This window comes from Corvus kubaryi, unplaced genomic scaffold, assembly GCF_017639235.1.
Source record: "Corvus kubaryi isolate FWS band 111438036 unplaced genomic scaffold, C.kubaryi_AGA036_p1.0 66, whole genome shotgun sequence".
Lineage (NCBI taxonomy): Eukaryota > Metazoa > Chordata > Aves > Passeriformes > Corvidae > Corvus > Corvus kubaryi.
The window spans coordinates 5,903,140-5,920,694 of NW_024582054.1; the positions used below are offsets into that span (position 1 = coordinate 5,903,140).

General features: G+C 38.7%; 1 protein-coding gene across 2 annotated transcripts in view; it reads right to left on the reverse strand.

The window, feature by feature from the left end:
• Positions 1–8,650, reverse strand: part of LOC121674236 (neuroendocrine protein 7B2) — a 45,083-nt gene extending 36,433 nt beyond the window's left edge. Inside the window, exons 1-8 of one of the 2 annotated variants that reach the window (XM_042048451.1) lie at positions 8,409–8,650; positions 5,935–6,005; positions 5,510–5,606; positions 4,746–4,996; positions 4,141–4,301; positions 3,887–4,033; positions 1,958–2,032; positions 1,142–1,309 (exon numbers count right to left, since the gene is read on the reverse strand). In XM_042048451.1, coding sequence (XP_041904385.1) covers positions 1,142–1,309; positions 1,958–2,032; positions 3,887–4,033; positions 4,141–4,301; positions 4,746–4,996; positions 5,510–5,606; positions 5,935–6,005; positions 8,409–8,537 — 1,099 coding nt within the window. In that variant the 5' untranslated portion in view covers positions 8,538–8,650. The remainder of the gene's footprint in view (positions 1–1,141; positions 1,310–1,957; positions 2,033–3,886; positions 4,034–4,140; positions 4,302–4,745; positions 4,997–5,509; positions 5,607–5,934; positions 6,006–8,408) is intronic. The other variant, XM_042048452.1, reaches the window with a different exon arrangement.
• Between the last annotated feature and the right edge of the window lie 8,905 nt (positions 8,651–17,555).

A 17,555-nucleotide genomic window follows, 5' to 3' on the forward strand; every position in this document is an offset into this window, starting at 1 on the left:
GAACATGTTTTTAAACAGCACAATTTTTTTGCTTATTTTGTGGAGTGCTAGCTTGAAATTATTTTGACTTCCACTTTAAAATTAAACAAAGCTATTGCTTGTAGCATCCATAAAAGTGGCTGGAATGCAATTAATTACATGCTACAGATATGACTACCTCAAATAAGTTTCCACACTGTTATCATCAGATCAATTCCTCAAATTTAAGAGTTCAAGAAGAAAAATTAGTCAGTCTCGTTATTATTTGCAGTGTGCTTTTTTTTACATACCTAGCCAGAACAGCTAAAGCAACAATGAAGAAAAGAGTTGCTTTTTTTACTACTGGACATTTTATGAAACACATGCATCACTGCTATCTTTATAAAACATCGTTGCCTTGGTTTGCTTATCTGTAGAAACAAGTATTTCATGGAGAACATGAAATGATTTAATAAAAAAAGCACTAAGTTTTATAACACTCCCGGGAGGGGGGGGGGGGGAATCTAGCAAAACAGCCAATCTAGAAATTTCCTTTCATTCTAACTTCAGTTGGCACCATATTAAAGAACCAAATGAAAAAAAGACAGGATTTTCAGAATAGCCTGATGGTTGGAAGCACTCAAGTAGAATACAGTGGTGCTAAAGCCCTGTCAAACAAAAGTAAAATTTTCTCTAGAGTTTTGAAATTTAGCATCTAGAGGAAAAAACAAGGGGTGATGGGACACAAGAAAGAAGCTTTATAAAAGCAACAACTACATTTCACAGAGCTGAGATCAGCTATTTAAGCATTTAGGAGACAGAAGGCTACAACTTTCTAAAGATTGGAAGCATAGGCAGTCTTCACGGATTTGTGCACCAAGATAGAAACAGGAGTATAACCTGACTGATACATAGGGAGCAAAAAAGATAAAAGGACATCAGAATTGCAAGTATGAGAGATTAATAGAACAGAAAACAAGAAAGAATTTGGCTTTTGCTCAATCCATGTAACATGAGTCACCGAAGAATATAAACATACACAATTTACCAAGATGGGGAAGTAATGCCAGGAACACTTCAGTAATGAGCATCAATGACTGTCTAGCAAGAACAAAAGGCTCTACTCTTAATTTAAAAGCCAACAATCACTTCAAGCAGCAAGGAAAAAGTGATGGCACTGTACCTGATGCTGGTGTTGAGCTGCTGTTAAAAATGCTACTTGGTAAAAACTCAAACGCAAAACTATGTTTAAAAGATCGTCTCTTCTTGCTGGACAAGCCCTGAGAGCAATCAGTTGGAAGTTTACGCTTGGTGCTTGGAGTAAGAACCACCGGAGTCACTGATGAAAGGACTGAAATTAAGAAAACCAAACTTGCAGTAACAGCTTAAAAGGTAGAGAGTTTACTAAAGTAAATGGTTGTTTCGGTGGTTTTTTTTAACTCTGAAAGAAACTTGTTGCAAAAGCTTAGCCAAAGTGCATGCATTTTGAAGAGGCAAAGCAATCAGTATAGCTTAGGGTTTGGTTTTTTATTTTGTTGGGTTTTTTTGCAAGTTTAGAGTACCAGAAAGGAAAATCCAAACCCATACATTAACAAAACAATACAGGTATTAGGAGGAAGTAAATGTATAGTGATCTTCCCTAAGTTTTAGAAACAGTAAGCATGAAAGAATTTTAGTTCTCGCAGATTCATTCCCAAGATGATAAAATGCTGCACTACTGCACTGAAGCCTTAACTAAAAAGCGCAAATCTGGTTGTGCAATCCCCACAGAGCTAAACCACACAGCCCACTACTGCAGTGATTGTAGCTGCTCCAAGAATTACAGTAAATGCAGTATCCTCAATAAATATGTATCTATATTCCATTTTAAACCATTTAAATTTAATCACTTATCTTCAAATAAGTTCTAATTCTTCAGTTTAAAAAATTGTTGACTATAGTTAACAAATCCAGAGGGTACTGCATGGGCTTTACTCAGTACAAATACACCAATACCTACCGCTTCTGTCTTGTTGAGGTGTAGTGGAGGGTGTTCTGTTAGATTTAAATTTATTCAATGCTCCACTAACAATATCTGAAATGCAAGACACACCGAGCAATCAAATTTAAATGTGAAGCTTGTCTTGCTCTGTTTTCAACTCAAGTTTAACTTGTATTTCTTTTCAGGGAGAAACAAAGCAAATCAGTTTAAATGGGTTTTATGTACAGAAAATCATAGCCCAGATCTTCCCACCAACATAGTTTTTATTGCTTTCACAATAGCTGAAAAATCTATTTTCCTTAATATAAAAATTATTTAAAAAAACAAACTAAAAACCCAACAAACAAAAGAACCCCCCCAAAAAACCAAAACAACAACATCCCCCAAAACAACAACAACCCCCCCCAAACAACAACAACAACCCCCTCCCCCCAAAACAACAACAACAACACCCCAAAACAACAACAAAAAGCCATTCTGCACAGACAACAGAAGTTTCTTGTAGAAAAGTCTACTGGTCATTATAAAAGTATATGCCTTCTGATTTCTTGTAGGCAAACCTAGACAGTACCCATTGAGATCTTACTCACAAAGTCTCAGAGACCCTCACTTTAATGGACTAATGGACAGACAACTTGAAGCTGTAAAGCTTTTAGAGCTTTGAAGTTAGGTCCAAAAAAGTATGAGATTTTGGTCTTACAAAGAAATAATGTAAAACTTTTCTGTGAACTATGTGCTCTTTTGGGGGAGTTGATTTGTTTTTTTTAAAAATAAAATTAAACACAGCAGAGTATACATATGAAACTTTACTAGTTTTCCTGCTTTTCAAAGTACAAAATTAAAGTATTTTTATCAAGTGTTTTGCAACCTACAGTTGTATTTGCATGTGTTTGTAGTGAAGCTTAGCAAAATACAAGGTGGTAGTACTTATTTTATGGTGTCTCATGGATATCACATAGTTCTTAAAGACATTTGAAAACAGATCAAGTATAGTAATCTACATCAGGAGAAAGACTAGAATCTGCCTACTATCAAAACCTATTTTACAGAACTACCAAGTTCTAACTGTTTCTCCTCAAGATGTTGACTTTCATGTTTATCACTTTGCAACTCTGGGATGGTCTCTCTTCTTCAGAGCAGAGGAGCTCAATACACAAAAAAACCATGCCATGGCTAAACATACAATCACACAGCTTTAATTTAAACTACTGTCAGGTTTAATACTCCAGGTACGTGAGCTAAATAAGTACCTATGTTTTTATACCAATGCATAAAAGATCACTTTGCAGTGGATTTGAATCAATCAAGCATATATGTAACCATAGTATTTCCTGTAAGAGAGTGCAGAAATGAGATGATACCATTTGATTGTCTGTATCTGGCAAGAAACTCCAACTCAGCCCTGTTGAAAACTGAAAAAAGCCTCACCCCAAATCCCAGATCCATGCTACCAGAGCACACAGTATCCAATAACATCCAGTTTAGATTTACACTTCAAACCACAAATTAACTACTCTAATTCAAAACACACCTGCCATTTGCATCCCTGCTTTCTCATTACCTGACTTATCAAAGTATATATTAAAGTATAATTTCAAAATTAACAAAAAAAAAAAAACAACCCCAAAACAAACAAACCCCCACAAAAACCCCTTTAGCCCTCTGGAACAGCCCTCTGAAGCTGACTCCAGAAAAAGCTTGAATATTAATTTGGCTACACAAATCCAAACAAAACCAAAATAGCTTCTTTAGTAGACAAGAGACTAGAAAACTCTGAGTAAATATACAATAATGTGATTACTGAAGTCTTATATAGATCCTGCAGATCAAACCAAATCAATTTTGCAAACATCTGTTCTGCTTCTGGAAGAAGCAAGTGCTTAAGATCAGACTATCTGAAGTTGCAATTCCATTTTTGGTTTTGAAAGTTTCACAAAGCATACCTACCCCCAACACTTCGGTGCCTCCTCCTCTTACATTCACTGGGAGATTCATTCTCACTGTCTTCATGGCCCCACAGTGAGGGTGTCGATTGAAAGACATCAACACCTAGCATTGAAGGAATCTTTTCCAATATAAATTCTGGTACTTGTCCTGGAATAGTCGAGAAGTATTTTTTTTGATTATTCTTAAAAGTTGAAAAGAAAAGCCGTAGACAGGTCAGTGCAACGAGACATGCTGATAAGCATTTATCATCTTACCGATTTCTGCCGCATGGTCAATAAGTGTTTCCACGACTGCAGCTTGCAAGCGAATTTTTTTTTCTGTACTAGCTGACATCTTTTCATTTTCATTTGAGTGCAAGAGGTTGGGAGCAAAAATCACTGCCAGATTACTGCTATCCATTCTGTTTTCCTTGGATCTTTACAAGAAAAGGGTTTTTAAAATCAAATTATCACAACATAAGCAGAGAAGAAGACCAAATAAGACAAATGCAGTTAGAAAAATAAAAATGGATTCATTCACTGGAGTGCTTACATAACAAGATTAATGTATAGATTTATGCATTCCAGGCCAGATAATTTCACAACTATGTTACTGAAATCAAGAAGTTACAGATCCCCTCAGTTTTAGGGAATGCAAGGTATGGTAATTCTGCTTTACAAAGCTTGAACAAAGTCAAGTCTCCAGTTAATTAAGGTTTCATAAAGAAAACCTTGGATTTATGAAATAAAGGACCACAACTGAATTTAGTGAGTATCTGCAGATGTGAAAGTTAAAATTGCAAACTACTCACAGGAAGGTACAGCACTTGCCTGAACAGAGAAGTGGTTAAGGGAATTACAAGCATGCCCTTTACACTGACCTTAAGGACACAGTTCTCAGAAAGTTGAAAAAGTATCTCAAAGCTGCAATTGTTCTGTCAGCCATCAAACAGGACAGCAACACAGTCGCAGTTTTCTTCTCATTTCCAAGCTGCTGAGCTTTGAAAAGGCCTTCCTGCAGGTGAGGTGGAAGGATGGGTTCAGGCAGCTCTCTGAAGAACTGTTTGAGAAGCCCTGCAACATCACATGGCAGTGCAGCTGAGAGGCAGTTTTCACCTTGATCCAGTTTACTCTGAAATTTTTCATAAGAAACATGAGTTAAAGTCTTCAACATATTGTCGGATTTCTAAATGTAAGCAGTAATGCTCTAGCCCATGTCACAACAGTCACATCTTCCCCATTGTTAGTTTCAGTCATGTTTTACCCAACTACATTATCTATAATGAGGCACAGGCAATGTTGTCAGACCATGTGTGTTAATTTACAGGTTCCCCATCTTCCCTCCACCAGGGGAGCATTGCTAAACAAATATCCTCATAGCATCCAGTTTGCACAATTGCTAATGAGTTTGTTCAGTCCCAAACTATTCTCATCACCTGGAAGGAGAAATATTTAAAAGAAAAAAAAAAAAAAGGGAACCATGTCAGTTGCTGGACTAGATCTCCTATCATTTCTAAAGGAGGCAATGTTACCAATCTACTTCCAGTATTAAAACTTGAATATGACTGAAAAGAGGCCAAAAATTAAAACATGCTCAAGTGAAATGCAGCTTATTAAGAAAAAAAATAACAGCTTTAGAGATTACCTTCAAAGCTTTTAAGCGAACAAGAGATCCAGACTTTCTGAAGAGTCCCTCAGTATGAACATGTTCTTCCAAATATTCACAAGTATCAACAAGAAAGCTGAGAAAAGAACAGAAACATACTTCTGATGCACACAATAAAGCTGGGGTTTTTCCCAGAAAAACTATTTCACCATTTTTTGTAAAACTTAATACATAGAATAATTTCCCCCAATGAGAAGAATATAAAGAAATACAACTGAATGAGAGCTGTGGTACTGAATTCCCCATCTAACTTCTGCATCCCTCCTTTCCCAGATGGAACTACTCTTATATCCCCCAGAAGCTCTAGCAGGCGTGGAACAAATACTACACTCCTTCTGACAAGGGTTCAATACTAGAAAGAGAGCAAAGTAAGCACAAAATCTAAATATACATTGTTAATTTACCTTGGAATATAACCATATTCTGGCACAAGTGATTGTGGCAACGCATGAAAAGATATTCCAAAGATTTTACCCTAAAATACAAAATTCAAATAGTTACTTGAAAGTTGATATAATTATCAACTACATATTAGAAAAAAGCGCACATGCAACAAGTAAACATAAAGGTAGTTAAGACAAAAAACAAAGTCTTTCAGATAAGAGATATTGTCTGGAAAAGCACTGTGATCTCTAAAGATCTAAAACTATGCTAATTCTAGTTACCAGGTAACACCCTAGATGATTGTGAAAGAGTAGAAAGGTTTTCTGCAGTACATTTTACACTTCTTATTTTACAAGAAGTTAGTTTTCTTATAGGACTCCCAAATCAGTAAGGATATTAACCAGATTGTTTTGGAATCTCACCTTAGCTTTTCCAATTGACTAAAATCTTTTTCTTAAAAATCAACATGAGACAATTGAAATAACTTTTTCTAAAAAAATCTTTTTCTTCATCTCAGACTCAAGACTGCTCTTTTGGGAAGGATTAAACTCCACAGAACAATCTAGAAAACTGTTCTGAACCTCATATTTAGCATTTGTACTTAAAAAACTGTTATTTCTACTGCCTAACAGTAAGACATTAAAGTGTATTACATATTAGAAAATAAGCAAATCTCAGTCATTACTGATGTTCACCTACAGAATTTTTTAAAATGTTTATCTGAGGTTGCTACACAGTTCTGTCAGTTATAAAAGCCCACATTCCTGTGTAACACCTTATACTTTTATTTTTTTTTAAATTCATATTTACAGAACATGCAAGCCAGTCCCTCTCCCAACCAGAAGAGGACTGGGATCATGCCCAACTTGTTCTTAGAGATGAATGCTAACTCTTAGTTATTCATAGCTGAAATTCAACATGCTGTCCATGTTAGGAAAACAGTTAATCAGTAACTAACCCATTAGACCACAATCTAATCTGTCCTACAGAAAGCAAATATTACACAGTCAGGAAAAAGAAGCAACACATCTGTCCTTGTGTTCCAGGTTGCTACTAAAACTACAAAAAGAAAATTAACTCCAAGAGAAAATGTTTTTTCTGTATGTACAAGATTACATACTAGAAAATTCCAGTGGTTTGGAATGCAACACTTAAAATTCTTAACTGATATGCTCACCTCACTAGGTTCTGTTTGAAGTATCAGAAGTTGTTATTTAATTTCTTATTAATAAATAATAAAACTAGTAATATTTCTGCTGTTCCCTCACAGCAGAAATAAGACATCCCTTGGCAAAACAAATGTTATTCTGTAGTTTTTCCTACCTTGCTCAGTAGTTACTTAAGTACAGATTTTCTTCCTTGCATACAATTTAAGCACTACAGACAGCAACGCAGACATCTTTTATCAAGACATACATACGTTGTTCACAGTTCTCATTGTCTTCCCTTCGAATGGAAAAAGAAGGGAAAGTCTAGAACTATATGTTTGATATTGACAAGGGGAAGAAAACTAATTCTAACTTTACTCTTGCTTTCTCCCTTTCCAAACAACCGAACTCAAGCACATGTTTTCCCAACTTCTTTGGCTTATATTGACCAAGGATTACTGCAGCATTGTGTAATATCTTCTCAGCCTTACAGAAAGCTGTCTGAGGAAGTTCAGTTGCACAGAGATCTTGTTTAGAACTTGACAGTGGTCCACACTTCTGAAATTAAAAGAGTCTACCAGAAGATCAGTGCTCTGGATTGGACTTCAGTGCTGGCATCCATTATAATACTTCAGTTTTAAATAAGAGCCCTGAGACAGAAAACACTTTTTTCCTTCATCAAACTCAAAACAGGTATTTAAGGTAATAGGACAGATTTCATTCTTGGACCACTGGCATATCAAGGCCAGAGCTGTCTTTGCCAAAATACTTAGTTATGCCTTATACTAAGAAAAGGGCAAATAAAGCCCTTCAAATAAAACAAAAATCTAAGAAAACAAGAAAAAGACATAGAGCTTTTAGAAACAACACCGTAGCTATATTCCAAGAAATAATACAATTACTAAGATTGGAATTCCGTAGTGAGTGACATCAATCACAGTGAAGCATAAAAAGCTCTTGCACGGATCAGAGCGAGCTGGTGTGTTTCAGTGGCCAGCAAGTCCACGGACAAAAGAGGAACACATCCCGTTCGCCATCTGGCCCGCCCGGCAACACGCGAGTCCCAAACTGCCGGGGGCGGGGCATCCAGCGCCACCGAGCCATTACCTTCTCCAGTCACAACACGGCTATATGACGGCCCCATGGAACACTTGCACGCTGAGGGAAAGGGAAAAAAAAAGCTCTTTTCCCCACTGCAGGAGGTGATGCCCTGTTAGGATTACGGGAATGGCACTGCTACCGCACCCGGCGCTCCCGGCGACAGGACCAGTCCCTGGACCCATGTGAGCTTTGGCTCTGCCCTGCCCGGGAAGCCGGAGCCCTCCGAGCTACCTCGCCCCGCTCACCTCCGCCGCCGCCGCTCCCGGCGCCTTGGCCACCGCCAGGCAGCTCCCACTCTTCACCTTGATCCCGTACGAAGCCCGGAGCTCCTCCAGCACCGCCAGCCGCATCAGCCTCCGCCTCTGCTCCGCCATCCCTGCGCCCCCCACCCTCTTTGCCTTGCCCTGCTCAGCGCGGCGCGGCCCCGCCGCCCCTCAGACGCCGCCGGCCGCCATCGCGGCCCCGCTCACCGCCCGGCTCAAACCCAGCGCGCGGCCCCGCCCGCGCCTCTGATTGGGCCGTTTGCCGTTCGAAATCAGGCCCCGGCCGCCCAACGGCCACGCGGGGCTGTCCCGCCGCGCCTGTCTCCGTGCGCCGCCTCTCAGCTGAGCCCGGCCAAGGCCCCCGCGCGCCGCCCTCGGGCGATCGCGCTGGCTGCCTAAGCGCTAGGAGGGGTGGAACATTGGGAGCGGCTTCATCCCCCAATCCCCACATCTCCATCATCCCCCCCAGCCCATACCCCCTCCTACTTGAGTACTGTGTCCGGTTCTGGGCCCCACAGTTTAGGAAGGACGTTGAGATGCTTGAACGTGTCCAGAGGAGCGCAACAAGGCTGGTGAAGGGCTTGGAACGCAAGCCCTTTGAAGAACGGCTGAGGGAGCTGGGGTTGTTTAGCCTGGAGAAAAGGAGACTCAGGGGTGACCTTATCACTCTCTACAACTACCTGAAAGGTGGTTGTAGTCAGGTGGGGGTCGGTCAGGCAACAACTGACAGAATGAGAGGACACAGTCTTAAGCTGCACCAAGGGAATTTTAGGTTAGACGTTAGAAAAAAATTCTTCACGGAAAGAGTGATTGTGCGCTGGAATCGTTTGCCCAGGGAGGTGGTGGAGTCACCATCCCTGAACGTGTTGTAAAAAAGACCGGACGTGGCACTCAGTGCCATGGTTTAGTTGATGAGGAAGTGTTAGGTCATAGGTTGGACTAGATGATCTTAAAGGTCTTTTCCAACCTAGTTCATTCTGTGATGGTGTGATCCCCAACACGTGCCCGCCCCTCACCCCCACAGGTGTTGGGTCAGTGGTTTGGTTGGTTGATTACTTGGAAACAAGCGTCTCTTTCTCCGAAAATAAGTTTCAAATAAAAACAGCTGCCCACCACAGTTTTGTGGGTAAACTGGACTTCACTGTACCTGGTGGTCAGGGTGTCGCGTATCGGCATAGAAGAAAGGTCGAGGTTCTTCCCATCTGCTTCTGCCAGTGGCCTTGCTTTCCCCGCCATTAACCGGGCTCTGTGCAGGTCTGCCTGAGGGGATCCATCTGTTCCATCATTTTCTGTAGACAAAGCCACACTCTGCAATTTAAGTGGCACTTGAACCATTAGCACCAAGCTTGCTTGTACTTTCTAAATTTTGGTTCCCTTACCCGTTCTGTACAGTGAACTCAGACAACTCTTCCAGCAGGGTCATTCTGGGCTTTGCACTCTGTTATAATAGGAAGAACTCCTTCCTTTTTTCTTTTCTTTGCTTTTTTTTAAAAATTTTCTATTCCGAAGTAACTCTTCAAGTGCCAACAACACTACAGTTAACCAAATGCAGTCTTTCTGTGTAGTCAGAAAAAAGCACCATACCAAAAATAAGCTTTCCAGCTTTTCCTTTATGAGTATTCTGTTACTAGTTCTAAAGCGAGTCTTACTTCACTGAGAGAAAGACAAAGATTACCACAAAGCTTAGACACAGAATGATAACAAGGTCATTACAGCGCTCTGAACACCTATGGACCCAAAAACTAGAGAATAAAAAGAGAATAGCTAGAATTTTTCCAAATGTCAGCAAAATGGAAACAGAAAAAAACCCTCTAACAAATTGTATAGAAGAAAGACCTAGCAGCAGTATTAAAAAGCACATTAGATACGAATTTTCTTAAGCAAACCCCCATGATTTTGATTATGGATGTCAAAATCCTGTCATTGTACAAAAACAATATTTCTCTAAATGTGGTTTTAGTGTAACCTTACTGTAAGTATTATTATTCGTCCTGGCATTGAAATGGCATGAAAATACAAAATTTCAACAAAACTGAAAAACAAAATTTCAATACAAAACATCACTAGATTTCTCTAAGTATGAGAAAAATAAAAGTAAAGGAATCAAATAAATAGTTACCATAAAATTTAATTTAAACAATCTCTATTCCAACTTAGTTTTTTGTAGTAATTATGAATTACACAAGAGGGAGCTGTGATCGGATAATTATATCAGAACTTTTCATGCCAAGTATTTTCTGTTCAGAATTCACATAAGAAGAAACACGTTATGATGGTATGTGCTGCATTTTTTAACAATATATCCTGCAAAAGGATTATATAATTGATGACAGTATTATCCAAATTTTGTCAAAACCATTTGTCAAATATTTTAATATTTTTTAGGTGAGTATTTTAGCATGTTTCTGTTTCATTTGCAGGTAGAGACTGAAGCAGGAAAAATTACTTTGCAAATAAGAGCTGTAGTTTTGGAACCAGTTGTAGCATCCCAACTCAAATCTATTACATTCTTTTGAAATCAAGTTAGGAAAAATAAATAGCTATTTGGCATCTTCCTCCTGTCCTCCCCGTGCCCTGAATTGTCTCAGAATTGACATGCCAAGGTTCCGGCATTTTAAATAGTTCTAATTTTATGCAGCTATGGTGAAATCATGTCCTGAGTGAAGTAAATTACATCATTCCCTTTCATCATCAAAATCTTTGCTTGTTATACACAAATGTTTGCTTCCACACACAGACGCTTTTTTCATTATTCTTATACAGGTATATGTTTACATTTTGGAAGAAAAAACCAAAATATGAGGACCTACATTTAGTGTGGTATTTTGTGAATTTTGGAAGCCACTACAGAAATGAGATCTTTGAAAGAAAACTCAAATGCATACTAATAATCTCATTTCAGTAACCCCTCAGAACAGTCAGTGGTCAAACCAAACAGAAAATCAGCCAGAGGAAGCAAAACCAAGCTACTCCAAAGAGCAGGGTAACATGAGGAGCACAAAAACCAGACCTTACTCTAAAGTACCCCTCCCTGAACAAACTCAGAACTTGGTGGGAGGAAGTGTAGGTATCCCTCATTCTAGCAGTACAAGGACTTCTTTTGTCTTACTTCTTCAACAGACAAGCTGAGGGAAGAAAGACCATAAGGGCAGATTGTGAAAAATAAAGACCATATGGGGAGAAAGCCAGGCCACACCATTCAGGAGAAAGTCTGAGAAGTAGCTGCACACAGGAGGTTCATGCCTTGATGTCCTCAGAGTCTGACTACTAGCACAGTATATTCTGAACATCCTTACTCGTTCTTGTCTCTTCCTGGCTTTCTCTCTTAATGAGGAATTATTTACTCAAGTTCCCAGTTGTCATCTTTTCATATTGTTCAGCCTGCACTTATGTTAGTTATATTCATTTTCCATCTCTCACTTGCCCTGCTGCTTTATCTTTTTTTCAGTAAAGAATTTTGCCCAAGACTGAAGGTGCTGAGAGGTGATCAGTCTTATGCAATGATGTCCCTACTTGCAACAATTATGAATTATGTCAGTAGTAAAACAATCTGGATACCTGAATACCATCAATATTTAAGGTTAACTATATCTCTTACTTCTGTGACTAACCTGATGAAAACTATTTCCAGATGAAGAAAATTGTAAGGAAAAGTATTTAAAATGTATTTGAAGTAAGAAAATAAGGTTAGAGAGAATTTCCTCTGAACCATGGTTTGAGGATAGAATACTTTATTTTAATTAATTTACTTTAATTTAACCCATGTTTTATTTGGGTTATGGATTTGTCTCAATTTGCCCTCCTGTTATTTCAGGGTTTTTTAAAGAGACTATAGCAGAAAACTAGATACAACAATCTTAAAACTTTAGTATTAATTGTATAAATTGTTAATTCTACATCTAAACTTGCTCCAGATTTCTTGGAGACAGATTATGAAAGCTAAGTCATTTAGGTTTGAATATTCTATGCTACAAATCATCAGTATTATGTCTGAAATATTCTAAAACTTTTTGGATTTTGTGAAAAGCATTAATTGAATTTGTTTTTTACATTCACTAGTGCTACAGTCAAATAAGTTTTTCCAATGAGATTTTGGAACAGCTCTCAAAAGTACAGCAGTATACAGCATACCTTTCTTGCCAGGGTAACAAGTCCTGCCAGCAAACCTGCTCCAGCTTGGGCTTCTCCTTCCGTGGGGCCACAGATCCTGCCAGGAGCTTGCTGCAGTGTGGACTTCCACCTCTTTCAGCCATCCACCAGCTCTGGCATGGGGTCCTTCATCAGCTGGAGGTGGACATCTGTTCCACCATGGACAGCAGCAGCAGATGGACAGCCTGCCCCACCAAGGTCTTCACAAGGGCTATCGGGAGATTTCCCAGTGCCTGGAGCACCTCCTGCCCCCGCTTCTTCACTGACCATGGTGTCTGTGGAGCTGTTTCCTTTACATATTCTTAATCCTGTGTCCAGCTACTGCTCTGCAGCAGTTTCCCCCCCATCTTAAATATGTTATCCCAGAGGCATGACAGCTGTTGCTGGTGGGCTAAGCCAGAGGCAGGTCCATCTTGGAGGCAGCTGGCATTGGTTCTGTCAGACATGGGGGAAGTTTCTAGCAGCTTCTCACAGAAACCTTCATTGTAGCCCCCCTGCTGCCACAACCTTGCCATGCAATTCCAGCAGAGGTTCCTTCTCTGAAGAGATACGGTTTTGATCCATTGAAGCAATCATGCTGAGGATGCATTACTGAGACAACACATTCATTCTGAAGACCTATGGTTCTAGAGTTTAATGGTTAATAAAACTTCCTTGGGAGGAAAGAAAAGCTTCAGACTGGTATAATTCTGCACATGGAAGGAAAATTAAATTTCTCTTTTATTACTCCACATTTATAGAATACTTGAGATCAGAAGTGCTTCAAAAACTACATGGGCCCAGCTCACCTGCTGAAATCCTCAGTCAGTTGCAAGTACAAAGGCATTGACTTGGGCAGACCCCAAGGCAAAAGTTAGATGAGACACTAAACATCATATCTTGTGTCACAAACTTGTCACAAATTTTCCAGAAAGATAAGATGCCTTATTTATTTACTTACTTATTTATGGCAACACAAAAATTTTCATAGATTATCATAGAGTTTAAAGAAATAACTTACATTCTCTAGTGTGACCCTGTTGTATATCACAATCCAGCAATTTATGTACTAAGGGTAACAACTGATTGTTAGACATTTTTTCTAATGGGAGAATTATGTGTGTTGGATTCTTTTCGGCACAAAAAAGTGAACATTGCATTCCTTGGCAAAGTCTGTAACTGTTATGAAATTGTATAAAAGATGGATTTAAACCTCTCCTCCACCTGATAATAAAGCAAGAACCTGATACTCCATTTTACAGTCTACCCAGTCCTATAGACTTACTTTGAGGAAGCTTGCCAGATCATTACTGAGCAAGGTTTAGAATAAGGAACTAATTTCTAGATTTCAGACAACCTTCAGTATGAGGTAAAATAGAAAGAAAAAATGCCTCTTCTTCTGGCATATCATTTGGCTAGGTTAGTATTTTAGATGCCTCAAGAATATAAAAATCAAAGAACAGGTAGTTTAGATGTTCTAGTCCTGGGTAGAAGGTGAGTGGGTTTAAAGCTGCTATTTTGGACTTGTGACTGCAGTGGGACCTCAGGTGGAATGCAGCTGCCCAAATCTTCTATGAAGCACCCAATGCTTTAGTCAGATATGCCATAGCATGTCTGAAGTAGGAGCTGTGCTGAAGCCTTTAGAAGTTTAACTCCAGGCCCAAACTTGATGTTTTTTCTCTTCTGACTTTTGATCTCTCCCTTTTAATCGGTGTGGGAAGGAGAGATGGTAAAGCAAGCAGTGTATGGGAAATTAAAATGAGAACAAATGTCTGTCCAAATTATGCAACAAGGATCATTATTCTGTAAAATTGCTCTTCAAATGTGGCTGTCATTGAGTGGTATTAAGATTTCAACAGTTATTTTCTTGATGAAGACTTAATTTCGTGCATAAAAAGGTTTTTAAGCTTAAAGCAATGCCTACACAATTAGTGTCCTTTGGTTTTTTGAATGTTTGAAGGGTGCTTAAGGATTTAAATGTTACAGGAGTATTGTTCATCACTACAGATCAACTGTATCAAAGTACTGTCACAATAGCCTTAGAATTTTAACAAATTACAAATGTAATGTATCTCTAGGTAGGATGATCACTAGATCATTTTGCAATGGAATGTGTGTAGCTTTAGGAAGTCAGTGCAGGCTTGAGGGTTGTGCTGCTGTATCTAGGGCTAGAGCTGGGTTGGGCAAAACCAAGCAGTAACTGAATTTCTTCTGCCAATTCAAAAGAGAACTTCACTGGAAAACAGCAGAGAACAGAAGCCATGGATTGCCTTTCTTTAACTCCTTTCTCTGTTTCTCTTATGTAATGGGATTTTCGTGTGTGCACTGAGACAGAAATAAGCTGGTTAAATACACCAACAGGGAGAGAGTATTTGAAGAAATAAAATCTGTACATGAAATTGTTTCATTTCATAGACTGAACGGTGAGGTACACGTCACTGGAGGGCTCTGCTGTGCATATCTAAGTGCACTCCTTGGCCTAGGAGCAGCAACCTGATGTGTGGTTCTGAGCTAATTTACTTTGAAGAGCATACACAGGGTTTCCTTCCTTAGTTTTTCCCCTAGTCATCCTATACTCATCAAGTTCACAATTCCTACTGACCTACACAACCTCTTTTTTCCTAAAGCATCAGTAATTCTAACTGAGTAGAAAAAGTGGTACTTTGTGACTTAGACATACTTCTCTTTATATGGCCTGATCCTGTTACCTTATAGTGAGTACAAAGATGGCTATGGAGTCCAGCTCATACTGGAGAGCAAATCAGCAAAGAGAGCATATCTTCAAATAAGCTCACACAAACTGTTCAGCCAATGCACCACATATATTTTCATGGGTAGGGATTTGTTAGTAAACATGGAGTAAAACCAGACATTGATTTAGACAATGGCAACTGATTTGGGACACCACAATATAACTTCTTTACCACCCATTTTTGGATCTGAATTAGTCTACTGGCAAAGTTTTAGAGAAAACCACACACAAATGTGCAGTGTCATTGTAGGTGGCAGTAGCATGGTCACATTTATTACTCCTGTTTTCATTACAGTTACTTTTACAAAAAGCACCGACATCTCACTGTCATAGGAAATGTATGTAAATGTTTTGAAACCGTCTTGTTACTTACAGAGTCACAATTCTGAATACTCTTACACATATAGATACCTTTCTATTATTTGTGGGTGGATCTTCATGTTTTACAGACTGGGCATGTTTCGAATGCAGAGAAGCTCAGGTCAGCTTTCTGTGTATGACTGTGTGGACTGGATCTCTGCAGTGCAGGTATGTCTGGTGACCCAGGCTGAGGGCACAGATTTTGTCATTTGGGGGCAGCACCACAGGCCCATGGCATTGCAGCCTCCCTTGCTGACACGCATGTATGTGGCTTCATTGTGTAAGCCTGCAGGCTTTGGAAACTGTCTGCACTTCCCAGCTGAGTTTTGTCCAGTAGTTAATCTTTTCTTTATTACATCTCATCATATATTCTTGTAGCTTTATTACCTAAGTATTACATTATGTATATTTTAACTGTGTTATCTCTCCCTTCACCTTAGATAAATGATAACTGAATGTTTTAATGTAGCAACATAGTCAGCAATTCCCCCAAAATAAACTTGAAATTTCACGTATTAAAACTGTTTCTTTTAAAATATTAGAATTGCCTGCTCACCTATTATTTTCAATTATTTCAGAAAACTGAAAAAGGCGAAATACATTGAGAATGAGAAGGCAACGACTCAGAAGAAAAAAGAACAGAAAAGCTTTATGAGACAGCTAATGAAACATGCAAATAGAACCTACTGCTCTATACTTAAATTTCTCCCATTCTTTGTAATCTCTGGAATTTTGCACTGTTTTTATCATGACATTTCCAAATATCTCAAATTTTCAAATTGCCATGCTGGACTTTTTCCACATCTTTACTCTACTAGGAAAAGTAGTTCTAATTATGTATATATAGCTATTTTTATATATGTTATTTTAAAATTTATTTTATTTTTAGCTACTTACTTTCCCTCTAAAAATACAGATGAGATCAGAACTCATCTAGGAAATACAGAAACTCTTCTTCTTCTTTTTCTTTTTTTTGTCTCATGACTACAGATCAGTTTAGATTCTTACTGCATTGAAAACAATTACCTGCCTTCCACTTGAAGGCATTCATGCTGGTGTCAAGATGTGTCAAGATCTTCTGCTGTGCCACCTCCAGTGAAAGGCTGTCAAGGTGAAAACACTATGTGTCATCCTAACTTCCCACGCTACATCCAATTTTAATTTACTCTTAAGTTGCCACAGTATCTTGTGAGTCCTGTATTCTATCAAGTAAATGTTTATAATCCATATTTCCTTCAAAAATAGATAATAATAAATGATAATTTATAAAAAAGGAATACAACATAGTAATGAAATACTGCACTTTTCAGATTGTGATATTTGTTTTTGGCAGAAAGAAATAGAGAAAATGAGAATGAGATATTTCCAATAGAAACAGGCTATGAATTGAACATGCTTTTGGAAGAAATTTTGCCAGGAATGGAAGACTGGCATCCAGCAGCTCCAGTGTCACAGCTGTAGGACTGCTGTAGGAATTTTTCTTTTACCAGTCAGATACTTATTTAAATAACCTACATTGTGTAATCTTCAAACAACCAAACTTCCCGAGTTCATGTTCATGGTTTAGCCCCAGCTGGCAACAAAGTACCACACAGCCACTTGCTCGCTTCCCCTTCCACCCACTGATGGGATGGGGAGGAGAATCAGGAAAGAAAAGGAAATAGAACTCATGGGTTGAGATAAGAACAGTTTAATAACTGAAACAAAGGAATAATAATAATAATAGTAATAATAAAAGTAAATGAGAGAGAGAGAGAGAAATCACAAGAAAGACGAGTGCAGAGAATACAATTTCTCACCACATGTTGACCAATGCTCAGCCCATTCCTGAAGCACAATCAGCCCCCTTCCAGGTAACTCCCCCCAGCTTATATATTTGGCATAGCTTT